This window comes from Salvia hispanica, chromosome 3 (assembly GCF_023119035.1).
Source record: "Salvia hispanica cultivar TCC Black 2014 chromosome 3, UniMelb_Shisp_WGS_1.0, whole genome shotgun sequence".
Taxonomy (NCBI): Eukaryota; Viridiplantae; Streptophyta; class Magnoliopsida; order Lamiales; family Lamiaceae; genus Salvia; species Salvia hispanica.
In genome coordinates, this window is record NC_062967.1 from 18,153,542 (window position 1) to 18,167,001 (window position 13,460).

Sequence of the window (13,460 nt, forward strand, 5' to 3'; positions counted from 1 at the left end):
AAATCGTAGTCGTCGGGATTCATTTTTGAGAAGATGAGAGAGAATAATTGAAGAGAAATTGAAGAGATGTGAAATTGGAGTGTGTGAAATGGCAGAGAATTGTGGTGTTTAAATAAGAAAAAATTTTGGAAAAAAAAAAAAGAAAACGCGTGAGCATTGTCCATCGCATCGTCCGCGATGCCAAAGTGGCGGACGATGCGACGGACGATGCATCGTCCGTCGCATCGTCCGCCCCATTGTGGATGCTCTTGAGTATGACGAAGAAAACTTTTGATCTAACAAAAGAAAATTAGATTAGCACAAAATTAACCTGTTGCTATTTGGTTGGGTGACCAATAAATTCAAATTTAAATTTATTTATCATCTGAAGTGAGTTTGAATGTTTATTTTGACCTATTTTGTGGTGAGGTAGTTTTACACATGATATATGACCACAAAAAGATGGTTTGAGACATGTTCATATGTGAATACAATTCATGTTTCAATAATAATTTTCTTATTATTTTACTACTATGCGTTTATTAGATAGTACTATGATTTTTGACACATTTTATATGAAATGGTCTAAACTTTGTGGATAATGGGACTAATATATCATTTTCTTTTTTCCAACCGGATAAGAACATAAATGGTCGTTACTAGAAAGTGATGTCTCGAATATATAATAAAATAAGAAATATGTTAAACTATCTCGTGCTAATATTTTATTTTAATTGATTCAGTCATCTTGTTTGTAGAAGTTTAGATTGATATTTACCGTTATTTTCTTATAATTGTGGATTAATTTTTTTTAATTATAATTAAAAATCCTTTATTTAAAAATGCTATGGCCCAAGTTTTAATTAGTCTAACTTTATGACGGCAAATATGAAACGAATTTATTAGAATGATCGTTTGATTGGTTGAATTTGTCGTACATAATGGGCAGATTAATATTGATATTGATTGAATATCGTGATTATTAATTTCACCTCTAAATTCTTGATTGCAATCATTACAGTATAATTTATTAATTGAGTTATGAGCTACCATCCATATTCTTGCCACAAGCAAAAAGGAAAAATTGACCAAGTCAATATGACCTAACATTTATCCTCTTCGTCTATAAAATAATATCTCATTTTTATAAATTTTGGATATTAGTAATTTTAAATTTTATTTTTTAATCACTTTAAATAAGAGGAATTGTTTATTTTAACTTATTACATTCATATTTTATTATAAAATTTATAAAATTGAAATTCATTTTCTTTAATTTATTTTTTTAAATTTTTATAAAATTAAATAATTTCTTAAAATTTATACTGAATCAAAATAAGACTATAAATAATAAAAAAAAAAAGTATAAAATATAAGATTATCTTTAACTGGAATGGCAGAGAGGATTTTGATTGGTGATTGACTTTGTCAGCAACCTCTAAATAATGAAATTGAAGAATGTTGGATTCGCGTGGTTCATTGCCTCATTGGCTTTCAATTTTCCACATTGCTCCAGTCGCCAAATCATTCACACTTCATATCAAAGCATGCTTCTCTTTTTCTTTTTATTTATTTATTTATTATATTCCACCAATGTCAAAAACATATTTTGAGATACTACGAGTTTAAATGTATGATTTATAAAGTATGAGAAAATAAAAAAGAAAAATTGTTTAAAGCTTTATTAGTTAAAAAAATAATTCTCCTTATTAGTGGAGGGATAAAAATAGCAAACATAGTCTATTTTAATGAAACGAGAGAGTATTATTAAATTATTTTATATTTTCCTTTTACAACAAATACCATTGGCAAAACGGGTTACCTGCGGATACCCGCATTCAACAAGTCGGATACCCGGTTTGATTTTAGTCAAATTTTTTGTCCCAATATCAGTCCCACGACAAATCAGGATTACCCGATACCCGTGTTGGGTATCCCGTACCCGACCTAAAACCCTGATAGAAAATTTAAAAACTCTAATAATCGACAATGTTCCCTAATTTACTATATTAATATCGATGGTTAACTTTGAATAGATTGAGAATAAAAGTTAGGGGACATTCTATGACTAGTTCCGGTGTGTTTTCAATTGTATGTTCGTTGGAATATAAAAATTTACAAAAGAACTCTTAGATTCTATAGTATTAAAAAATAGTACTACATCCGTCCCATAAAAATATATGCACTTTCCATTTTCGTTCGCCCCACAAAAATATGTGCATTCTATTTTTGGAGTATCAATTTAATAATGTAGGTCCTACTACCAACTAACACTACTTTAACTATCATTCTCCTCCTCTATATTACTTTACCAATTACCCATATTTTTATGGGATAGAGGTAGTATATGTCTATTATTAATAATATCGGATGTTATCTGGAATAATTGGTATACCCGTTACCTGCAAAACTCTAAAACACACTATCATATCCCGTTATCGTCGGGTAACAGAAACCTAAGACCGACAGGTAGCGGGTCGAGATGAGAATTACCCATTATCCGCTACTCATTTTACCACCCCGAACTCAAATGTGTACCGAAAGATTCGACGATGATTTGACAGTGGTATTGATTGATATTGATTATGATCACTGCGTAAAGTAATATTGAACCCTTGTTTAATTATAAATAATTTAATTACGTAAAATTATTCACTACTTGTGTTTAAATTTTCCAACATAGATTAATTAATCCAACACAACATTGTTTAATTAAATAACATATTTTTAACAAGAATGGGTATAGTAAAAGAATATTATTTATTGTACTGAAATACTCCCTCCGTCCCGCTTTAGCAGTCCCATTGACTTTTCTACCATCTTTTTGTAAAAATGATAAAAAATAGTTAAAGTGAAGAAATGGTAAAGTAAGAGAACCAATAATGTATGTAGATAAGACTCTTCTCTATATTATTCTCTCTCTTAATCTACCATTTCTCCCCTTTAACTATTTTTTATCATTTTTACAAAAAGATAGCAGAAAAGTCAATGGGACTGCTAAAGCGGGACGGAGAGAGTAAATTTCAACTAATTATTGGTATAAAAAATATTTTTCAAACAACTTAGAAAGGGGATTTCATACAAACTTATTTATCAATTCTTTAATTTCTAGCTAAAAAAAAGTACTCTTTCCATCCCAAGATATTAGACTCACTTTTTTTAGACATAGAAATTTAAGAGATATTGTTACACGAATCTAATATCTTGGGACGGATGGAATATCTTTCTAGAACGCAGAGTAAATAAATGTACTTAAGAAATAAAAAATGTCAAAAGGTTTGAATTAAATATTTTTACGAATTCCAGTATTAGATACGCATTTTGTCAAACACCTCGTGGACGCCTACCTTTTTCTCATCACGCGTGCTCGCCCAATCCGACGGCCACCACCGCATCATCCAACGGACCTCCGTTGCATTCATTCTCTCTCCTCTCCATGCTTTTACTGCATTTAATAATCTTCACACGCCAATCCTCCACTAGGACCACCACTTTTTTCAACCTCTCTCTCCCACTCACCAAAAATATCACCTCTTTCATTATTCCCTCTGAACAACCGATTCTGCTGTGGGTTTTTTTATTTCATTTTCTTCTTGGTAATCTTCGCCGCTCAGCTTAAGCTCAGCTCGTGTTGTTTCTGCTCAAATTTTCTGATTTCGTTTTGAACTGTGTTGATTCTGTTGATTAGTTGATTGTTGCCTTGGTGTGGATGATTTGATTAGTGGAACTTCGATTTTTTTTTTTTTTCTATAAACTTTTGTGATTTGAGTTTTTGTTTGTTCATGATCCGTCTCTGATCATTTTGGGGCTTTCTGAGATTGTGATTTGTGAAAGCGATCTGGGGTTTTTATGTGTTTCTAATTGTTCTGGAAATGTTGCATCTTTGATATCAGATTTATGCCCTTTATTGAAGAAATTAGGTTTTGCAGTTTTAGAATTTTATTTTTATTTTTGAGCTGTATTAAAACATAGTGAAGAATTAATTTTTTCTTTATGGATGTGATTTTGCATTTCTGATAGTTACTTTTTATAGTTTCTTGTTTTTTTCACTTTAATGTGCTGTGAAGCCTGAGATCCTAAGTGTTTGATGAATTTCTCTCCTTCTCTGATATAATACAGTGTTTCCTCATAGTTAAAGAGTTGATTTGGTTGCAACTGTTTTAGCTTTCTTGAATTATTTTGATTAAATACTTGATTTCGTGATATAATACTGTTATGCTGTTTATATGTATACATCAATTATTCACAACTGGTATTGATTTGTCTTTGATTATGTTTGTTTGTGCTACAGAAAGGGGTAGGTGTCATACATATTAAATTTATTGAGCTTAAGAAGTAGATCAACATGCCGTGGGTATCTCCGAATTATTTTGGGAAGCGTCTGCGATTGGTTGTATTCTTTCTCGTTATCCTATAAATCAATTCCATTTGGTGAGTTCTCAGCATATGCCCTTTCCATATTAGCATTTTTGTATTTGTGCAAACTTCAATGCTTGATTTACATTGATAGATATGTGTATGATGCATAAATGTTAGTACTTCATTGCGGTCTTGTATGGCATCTTCAAACCTATTGCTTGCTTGTTTTTGGAACAATGTGTATGGTTTTAGGGTCTCCAAATAGTAGTTTACATACCCATGTTGAAGCATGAAATTTATACAGATTCGTTGTGTTTTACTCCCTCCGTCCCAAGATATTAGACTCGTATACCACTTTGGGGTGTCCCAACATACTTGAGCCATTTCTATTTATGGTAAAAATCTACTTTATTATCAATTCCACTTACACAACTAAACAACACCTCCTAAATTCTTGTGCCACAAGAAATGAGTCTAATATCTTGGGACTGAGGGAGTAATTTTTATGTGCCTTTGAAATAATAAAAGTTCAACTTGATTGTGATTGGGAATTGTAATCCCTAATGGGGGGTTTATGAACCCTAAATTTCCTTTCTGCACCTATTTGAGTTGTCGCAGACTAATTTCTTATTTAGTTTGCTTCAACTTTTGAGTAATCTGATATATTTCGAATAACCTGTTGAGTTTGTTTCTTGCAGACAAGTTTTTTTGAGCTGCCTTATTTTGGTCGACTTGTCTACTAGCTATATTTTGTCGTGGTGGGTGAAGTGAGAAGAATGCGCATTGCTGTCTCTCGAAAGAAAAATCAGAAAGCAAAACAACTGGCACAGATTAATATGAGTATTGGAAGCATTGCTTTTTACCAATTGATGCAAGTTAGACAGGTTAGTGCTTTCTTTGTATTTTCCATGAAGTTGTGTAATTTTCCCTTTTCAATTACTTATTCTACAATCGAGTCACTTAAACATTACAACTTACAATTGATGGTATAGATTGTTTTTCCTATTAAGGGGGGTGTCTTCTTTCAGGACAAATGCTTGGTACTTTGTGTTAGCATTTCTTGTAAAGTCATTATACTTGAGATCTAGGGTGTTTTGGATAGAATTAATCATACTGTATCATTTTAATTAATTTGGTACAGTGTGAATGTCTTATAAGTGCATGTCTTGCATTGAATCATTAAACATTTCTTAAAAGGCCTTCGATGTCAAGATCTCTAGATCATTTAATTTAATAGGGCTTAAAATTCAATTCTTTTCAAGTCGTTCTTTAGTTTATTGTTTATCTTTAATGTGACAGGATCGTGTTTAAGTAATAGTACTATTTTAACCATGCGTGTGCATTTTGTAGTGCACTCGGTTCTTGCTTTTGCTTGATGATGATACACGACGAATCGATTGACCTGCATGTTTGAATTTGTTGCTGAATTGGATTCTAAACTATTTTCTTGCATATCTATTGCTTGCAGGCTGAATATTTCCGTCAGTTGCTTAAGCCTGTTACGTAGTCTGGGCATCAGAATTGACATTTGTTATCATTTGGTTGGGTGAAATCAATTTAGAACTGATAAAAGTCTGCCCCATTTAGCCTTGATGGATACAACTTAGTTCAACCTTTAGCCTTTCCTCAAGAATTTATTTCTTTTCCCCAAATTCTGTCCAAAACTGAATCGTTATCATTACAAGCCACTTCGTATTTGTTTCCTGAAAAACTTTCTAGACAAGCTTTCATGCATAGCAACCTGCCAAACTTCCCTGAAAAGCCGATGCCCCCTCTTGGTGATCAAGTGGGCTATTGCACGCAAAATGCTCATATGGCTTCTCTCTTTGATGGGCTCGTCGCCCCCGACAATATCAAACCCCGTATGCCTTTTGGCAACATTGATATACAACCCACCGATGCCTGCCCAAGAAACTTCATAATCTTCGACCAAACCAAGAACCGAAGCCAGATAATGCTCCACCCGGAGATAAGCTCCAAAATGTTCTATCCCGGTTTTGGTGTCCATACGGCTCTCTTCCAAGAGACCGTCGGTCTAAAGGCTTCGAATGACGAAGGAGAAGCTACGACATCTCAACCGAAAGAAGATTCGGATGACATTGATGCTCTTCTAGGTACGGAATATGTAGAAGAATCCGATGATGAAGTGAGCACAGGGCGAACAAACGGCGTCTACGAGTGCAGCTCCCCGGATTCGTGCTCGAACTACGAGTCCGTGTCCAAGAGGAGCCGGCCCCTGTTCAAGAAGTCGAATGAGAACCGTGGCAACGACAAGAAACGCCAGAAAGTGAGGAAAATGGTGAAGGCGTTGAGAGGGATCGTTCCCGGTGCTAACAGGATGAGCTCTGTTGCTGTGCTTGATGAAGCTGTCCGTTATCTGAAGTCCCTCCGCGTGGAGGTGAAGAAGCTCGGAGTTGGAAGCTCGAATGAGTAGAGCTCGATCGATTGCCAGGTCAGCTGACAAGATCATTTCTTGGTTTAATGTCTTAATGCTAAGCAGCATATTTGCCTATAAATTTGTAGCCAAGATTTCATATTCTTGGCCAGCAAAGATTTGCCATATCTGTTGTTTAATAATTATTGTGGAATAGTGTTGATGATTATCTAGTTGTAGCTTTTGATGGAAATATGCTAAATTTTCAGTTTAGTATGTTATTTCTGTAGCAGTGTTCTTAAAAAGAGTAACTTTGTAATCTTGAACTTGCAGCTTGTTTATACGATTATGTAGCAATGCTTCTTTATACCCGTGATATATTGTATTCCTATTGTTTCACAGTAGCTGATTCAATTTTTTTTAAGAAAAACTTCAAAATCAACCCTTGTGCCTTTGACTTAGATTGGACTTGGATATTGATAATTAGTCTTTGGGTTATTCTTTGGGCTTGGAGCTTGGTCCAAGCCCCAATAAATAGAGTAGCCACTCCAAGTATTCTCCACCAACACAATCCACAAAGCACTCTCTGCATCATAAGCACTCTCTCCCTCTTTGCATAGTTTTTTGTTGAAGTTTTGGCCTCAGTCCCTCACCTTACCTAGTTCGCCTGAGCTTGTTCTATCTGTGCGGTGCTGCAGTGAACAAAACTTAGCCGCTTTATCTTTGGAGGTGACACGCCACTTCGAGAGCACTACACGAGACGTATCTCATTTTGTGAAAAGAGGACTACTCAACTCGGTTGATTCTCCTTCACGTTTTGTTGTTTCTGTTCTAGTTCAATTTAATTCTGTTTATGGTAATCTCCCCATGAAAACATAGTCTCGCAACATACTCTTGTCCCAATATTTAAGATTTACATTTTGGTAACAAAATTTAGATATATTTTCAGAAGGTGTCTTATATTGCTAACTCAACCTTAAGTTGCTTACTCCAACTCAATGATAGGCTTTAGTTCTTCAAATTAAGTGTTAAGATTATTCAACTCCGAGTATCAATACAATGTACAAAAATATCAATAAAAGTATTAACGTCAATTAACATCAAATTAGTTATAACTAACTTTTACAAAATATCTCAAAACTTAAATGCATATAACTATCTCAATTTAAATTATTTTTTCGTATAACATATATCAAAATAAAGATAATTTTATAAGGATTCTAACGAGATCCTACATACATATGTTTCGATATCAAAATTTGAAAAAAATTTCATGAATTTTTGTATTTTTCAAGAAACATGTAATATCACCATAGCGTACATAATATGTCAATATAATGTTTGCACAATGTCAATATGAAATTGTTTTGACATTTTCATATCTTCGTGTTGATATATTGTATACACTATATTGACATTGAGTTCATAAACCCTAAATTTGATAGTTGTTATTATCTTTTTAACATTAAAATATGAAAAACGAAATTACACATGACTCAAATTATAGACTATAAGATTTCTAAATCCTATGGTATTAAATTAGTTGTAGTTCGCAGTTAAAAGGATGTATGATCACATCCCTATTCTCAAAAGTGTGCTTAAGATTAATCAATCAATAGTTGAGGGATTATTTCCAAATATTTCACAATCTTCCACCTAATTCTTTTGAATACGTTATTAACATTCGTATTTGTAGCAATATAGTGGCTCTGAATTTTGTTAGATCATCGAAATTAGATGTGCTATGAACTTATGATCCCTTCAATGGCAATGTAGTAATGATTGAGCTAAAACTCGCCCACTTCCATAATTTATGCTGCTTTTACTTTAAAGGGGTGTTCGATTTATAAGACTTGAGATAATTAGTCATAGCTAATCCCCTTCGACTAAAAAAATCTCACAATTCAATCATAAATTATATCTTAGTATTATTTTATCTAGAAAATCGAACACCACCTAAATTGCCTATGTTCGAGTGCATTAATACGTGTCAAAATATTACCGGTTCAGTTAAAGGAGAATTAATGCTACAACCAAAAATGATTGAGCATTTTTAGCATGCTATACATGCAAAGCATTAGCTACAAACTATATATGTTAATAATGATTATTAATAGGTTTCTTAACTAAAATGTGAAACGTTAGACAGTTTGGCCGAGTGGTGTAAGGCGCCAGATTTACGTTTCTTAACTAAAATGTAAACTTTTTTTTTTTTTTTGGAGTATGGTAGTAAACTTATTTTTTGGAGTATGGTAGTAAAAGTTTAGATCTCATAAATATTTTAAATACAGAATATTATTTTTTGGAGCATGCTAGTAAACGTTTAGATCTCATAAATATTTTAAATACTTCGTATTTATTTTAGTACGCATTAAATAAGATGAAATACAGATCATCAATATAAATTAATTTTTTTTAAGATAAATAAAGTATAGTACTAAGGGGAGTTTTATATTGCTAACTCAATGCTTAATTGCTAACTACAACTCAATAATAGCCATTAGATATTCAAATTAAAGGCCTAGATCATTAACCACAAAATGTCAATACGATCAACAAAAAACGTCAATAAGACTATAGGATTAATTCCAATAAAAATCAATAGGGGTATTAATGTCAAGTTAGTTATAACTAACTTTTAAAAGAAATCCCAAAACTTTAAATTCATATAACACATATCAAATTAAAGATAATTTTATAAGGATTCCAACGATATACTACATGCATATGTTCCGACGTCAAAATTTGAAAAAAAATTGAATTTTTTTTTGAATTTTCGTATTTTTGACGAACAGATTTATGTCAATACACCTTACATAATATGTCAATATTATGCTTGTAAAATGTAAATATGAAATTGTGTTGACATTATTATGTCTTCGTGTTGATGTATTTCATACACTGTATTGACATTGTATTTCTAAACCCTAAATTTGATAGTTGTTATTATCTTTTTAATATTAAAAAATGAAAAACGAAATTACACATGACAAATTGTAGACCACAAGATTTCTAAAATTTTATGATCTTAAATTAGTTGTAGTTAGCAACTAAGGGATGAGTTAGCAATTGATCACTCTCCACTATACTAATATATATAAGTGTGATTTAAACTAGAAGCATTTACTATATATATATAAAGATATTAGTAAAAGTATAGATTTCATAAAATATTTCAAGAACTTATATAAGTATTAAGATGTAATATGATTTTAACTAAGATGTACTACTAGTAAATATTTAAGTTGACCATTTGGCACTTAATCAATTTATAAGTTAATTCACTAGGCTATAGAAGATCAAAGATATGCACCTGAATTTATTAACTAGGCTATATTTTCATGATTGACAAGTACTTAACATTTTACTTGGAAATTGTGTGTTCGGTGTCATGTGCTAAACTAAAGTTTGCTTTTATGTGCATCATATATGTCTGATAGTTGTATCTTCAGTTACGTTACATTTTGTATATCTATTACATAACATTAATTGCAATTCAATCTGAAACACGAAAGTCCCTACACACTGCTCAACGGTACTGATACACATAAGATGTGAAACCCCAAACAGCTAAGATGATGGAGATGACCTTGATCCCATCCAAACTTTCATGGAAGAAAATTGCTCCCAAAATCGGAACAATCGGCAACCCAACCGTTGCAATCACATTCGAAAACAATGACGAAACCTCTATAATTAGGCCGACGGATCCTATCGCCTGAAGTTGTGACGCAACAGCGGATGTGGTGACCACTGCCATGTACGCCACCCTCCCGTGCTGGAAATTTTCCATCTCTCTCATTACCGCCGGCCACCCTCCACTAGACGAGAGAGGAACCGCGATGGCACACGTGGAGATTAGGGATTCAAAAATGTTCATGTGCAAAATTGAAGGAAATGTTTCTTGTTTTATAATTTTGTCAGAGACTAGTTCTATCAGTGACAGGGTCAGCGCATAAAGCGCAGACCCCACCAGGGTGCAAAAAGAACCCACCTTAAAGTTCTCTGCCCTGCCTTTTTCAACCCAATCATTTTTGTAATGACTGGGTTGGAAAATGAGCAGGGCGGAGGAGATGGTGAGGAGGACCACCGCGTTAAGTGTGGGTGGGGTAAGTTTCTCTGAGTTGAGGAAAAAGGCGAAGAGGGCGTTGAAGCCAAGTTGGGTAGTGCCGATGAGTGAATATGTGGACACCGGGAGTTGTTGGAGTCCGATTGCATACATAATGCTACAACTGGCTTCAAGCAAACCTAGCAACATGTATAATATTATGGTCATGGTAGTCTTGTTGGATGATTCCTCGTAGATCGAATAGGTTGATCGAGATGAAAAATAGATGTAGAATGGGATAAGAATAGGGAAGCCAACAAATTCAAGAAGTGCAACCAAGAATATGTTGTTTCCACCTCCATTGAAGTATAGTCCACCTAGCAAAGTTGAGCTTGATTCTCCTACAAGAATTAGTAGTGTGTAAGCTAACAAACGGCCCCACGAATGCACGTTTCTTCGTTGATGGATCGAGGGATCATAAGGAGTCTCGATTTGCTCGTCAACTGTGAGAACGAGATTTCAAGAAAGCATCAACATTGATTATGTTTTTTCATATGTATTTTGTGCAAATAAAATGTACCTGATTGACCGGCTTCTCCCATGTTGATGCAATTCAATAGATTATCAAATGCAAGCAGACTAGATGAGGAGTGCTCACGGAATTTGGAGAAATTGTATCGTTCAAAATGAGATTCAGACTTTTAGTCTTTGATGTAATAAATAGATGTAAGAATGTCATTATCTTAGTGTGGAAAAAATATAGCATTCAAGGTACAACTATTTAATCATTTTTACGAAATATAACGGGTGTACAAATTTTTGTTTTAGACATCTGAGATTATTTGACCCAAATTAAGTAGCCCACGTTGGCCTATGACTAACACCCCAAACCCAACATAGATTAGGGGTTTGTAGGGTATACCGTACTAAAAGTTTCATATCGTAACCGTACCGAAAATCTCAGTTTTAGAAAATATTATATTGTTATTGAAGGAACTGGCAGCGGAAGCGTGCGTCGGATTATCATAATTTAATAATTATTAATCGCACAAATAAATTACGTAATAATCAGATCTATTTAGCAGATTATTTAGACAAAAGCTATTCGCGTAATTCTCACATGTATCATGCTCATAACTTGAATTAATCATGCTTTAAGAACATTGAAGCATAAAACATGCTTTTCTACGGAGCAGAAATAATACCTAATTAATTCTCCAACGAATTGATGATGGCTAGCGACTTCTCCACGTGACGCTTTGAATACTAGACCACGGATCTTCTCTCTGGTTCCCGAACTGTACTCCAATATCAGTGTGGGCTGATCTCACCGGAATACTAGGACTTAAATAAAGAAGACAGAAGAAATCTTTTTCCAATTTGGAGAAATTCGAACTCCTCTTACTAGAGGGGGAAGAAAATTTTAGCTATTAAAACTTATGATTTCTGTCTCCTTTATTCTCCTATTTATATTAAGTTCCTTTTTGGCCCAGACAGAGATCTATGGAAGGTTTTGGATATGGGCTCATCCAATTTACTTTTTACTAATTAAATTGAACTTACAATTTAATATAAGCTTTAATTGGAATATTACGAGCAGCCACTACAGAAGTAATATTGAACTCTCCCCATCCAAATCCGAAATTATAAGTAATCCGGGTTTCCGTTTTAACTTTCATTTCCCGCGCTTAAGATAAAAATGTCTATTAATTAATTAATGTCTGCTATGGACTTAATTAATTAATTTCTTTTTAATTCCAAGAGTGGACTTAACATGAAACGCTTATTTATTATTCATAGAGTAATCAAACTCCAACTAGCTAGGTTCCGAATAATAAAACCTTGTTTCGCGCTCCTCTTGAGGACATTATCAAACGAGACTCACCTCGCGCATGATTCAATATAATAGCAATCCTAGCACCGCTAGATATTAATCACCACTACCCAATATATCGGGATTATTGGGTTACGAAAAACCCGCACCATTTGATAAGTCAAAGTAATGCATAATCAATACCGTATGCTCAATGCTAACCTACATTGATTAAGAAACAAATATTTATAAAGACCTCGCCTTTCAGTAGATAGATTCGTTCAGTGCTTTATCGCACCAATGTCATCTTATTTCAGTAAGGCTTAGAAATATGCGGACTGACATTGCAACCTTTCATGATGGATAGTCTAATTCCATCTAGGTTGTGAAATTCTTCTTTTTCTTTGTTTAGGACTAACCGTGTTACCTTAAAGTGGACGCCGCCCACAACCGGTCTACTAAAACAAAGACTTAGACTTTGTTAAGTTAACTTATACATTTAAACATGCATTAACATCCATTAAATCTAAAATATAACAACATTATGACAAAAATAATCTGTTTTATTCCTTGGAAAATAAAATAAGAGTTTTACAGTATTCAATCACTCGAAACGTGATTTCTAGTATACAAACTCTAACAGTTATTGCATCGAATCTTTCGGCATATCGAATTACTGTATACCGAACTTTCGGAATTGGATTATTTCACTACGGTTATCATATTGATATTTTGGTATGTTGTACCAAACTTTGGTATACCGATATTTGGTACACTATACCATTCTGTTATATTGTACTGTATACTGAATTTCATACTCCCTTTCGTTCCATTAGAAATGATACATTTGTTTTTCGGCACGAAATTTTATATAGTGTTGTTTTGTA

At 33.4% G+C, this 13,460-nt stretch overlaps 2 protein-coding genes across 3 annotated transcripts; one reads left to right on the forward strand and one right to left on the reverse strand.

The window, feature by feature from the left end:
- The first annotated feature begins 3,419 nt into the window (after nt 1–3,419).
- Nucleotides 3,420–7,663, forward strand: LOC125214390 (transcription factor bHLH144-like). Of its 2 annotated transcripts, XM_048115392.1 has the most exons (5): nt 3,420–3,575; nt 4,271–4,410; nt 5,037–5,222; nt 5,807–6,790; nt 7,411–7,663. In XM_048115392.1, the coding sequence occupies exon 4, from the start codon at nt 6,068–6,070 to the stop codon at nt 6,770–6,772; it is 705 nt and encodes a 234-aa protein (XP_047971349.1). In that variant the 5' UTR covers nt 3,420–3,575; nt 4,271–4,410; nt 5,037–5,222; nt 5,807–6,067; the 3' UTR covers nt 6,773–6,790; nt 7,411–7,663. The 2 variants fall into 2 exon arrangements, with proteins under 2 accessions (XP_047971349.1, XP_047971348.1); XM_048115391.1 differs by lacking the exon at nt 7,411–7,663 and having other exon boundaries at nt 5,807–7,079.
- Nucleotides 7,664–10,241: 2,578 nt separating this feature from the next.
- LOC125209501 (probable purine permease 10) lies at nt 10,242–11,362 on the reverse strand. The gene is made up of 2 exons (XM_048109101.1): nt 11,341–11,362; nt 10,242–11,263 (listed from the first exon to the last, which is right to left on the reverse strand). The coding sequence occupies exons 1-2, from the start codon at nt 11,360–11,362 to the stop codon at nt 10,242–10,244; spliced, it is 1,044 nt and encodes a 347-aa protein (XP_047965058.1).
- Between the last annotated feature and the right edge of the window lie 2,098 nt (nt 11,363–13,460).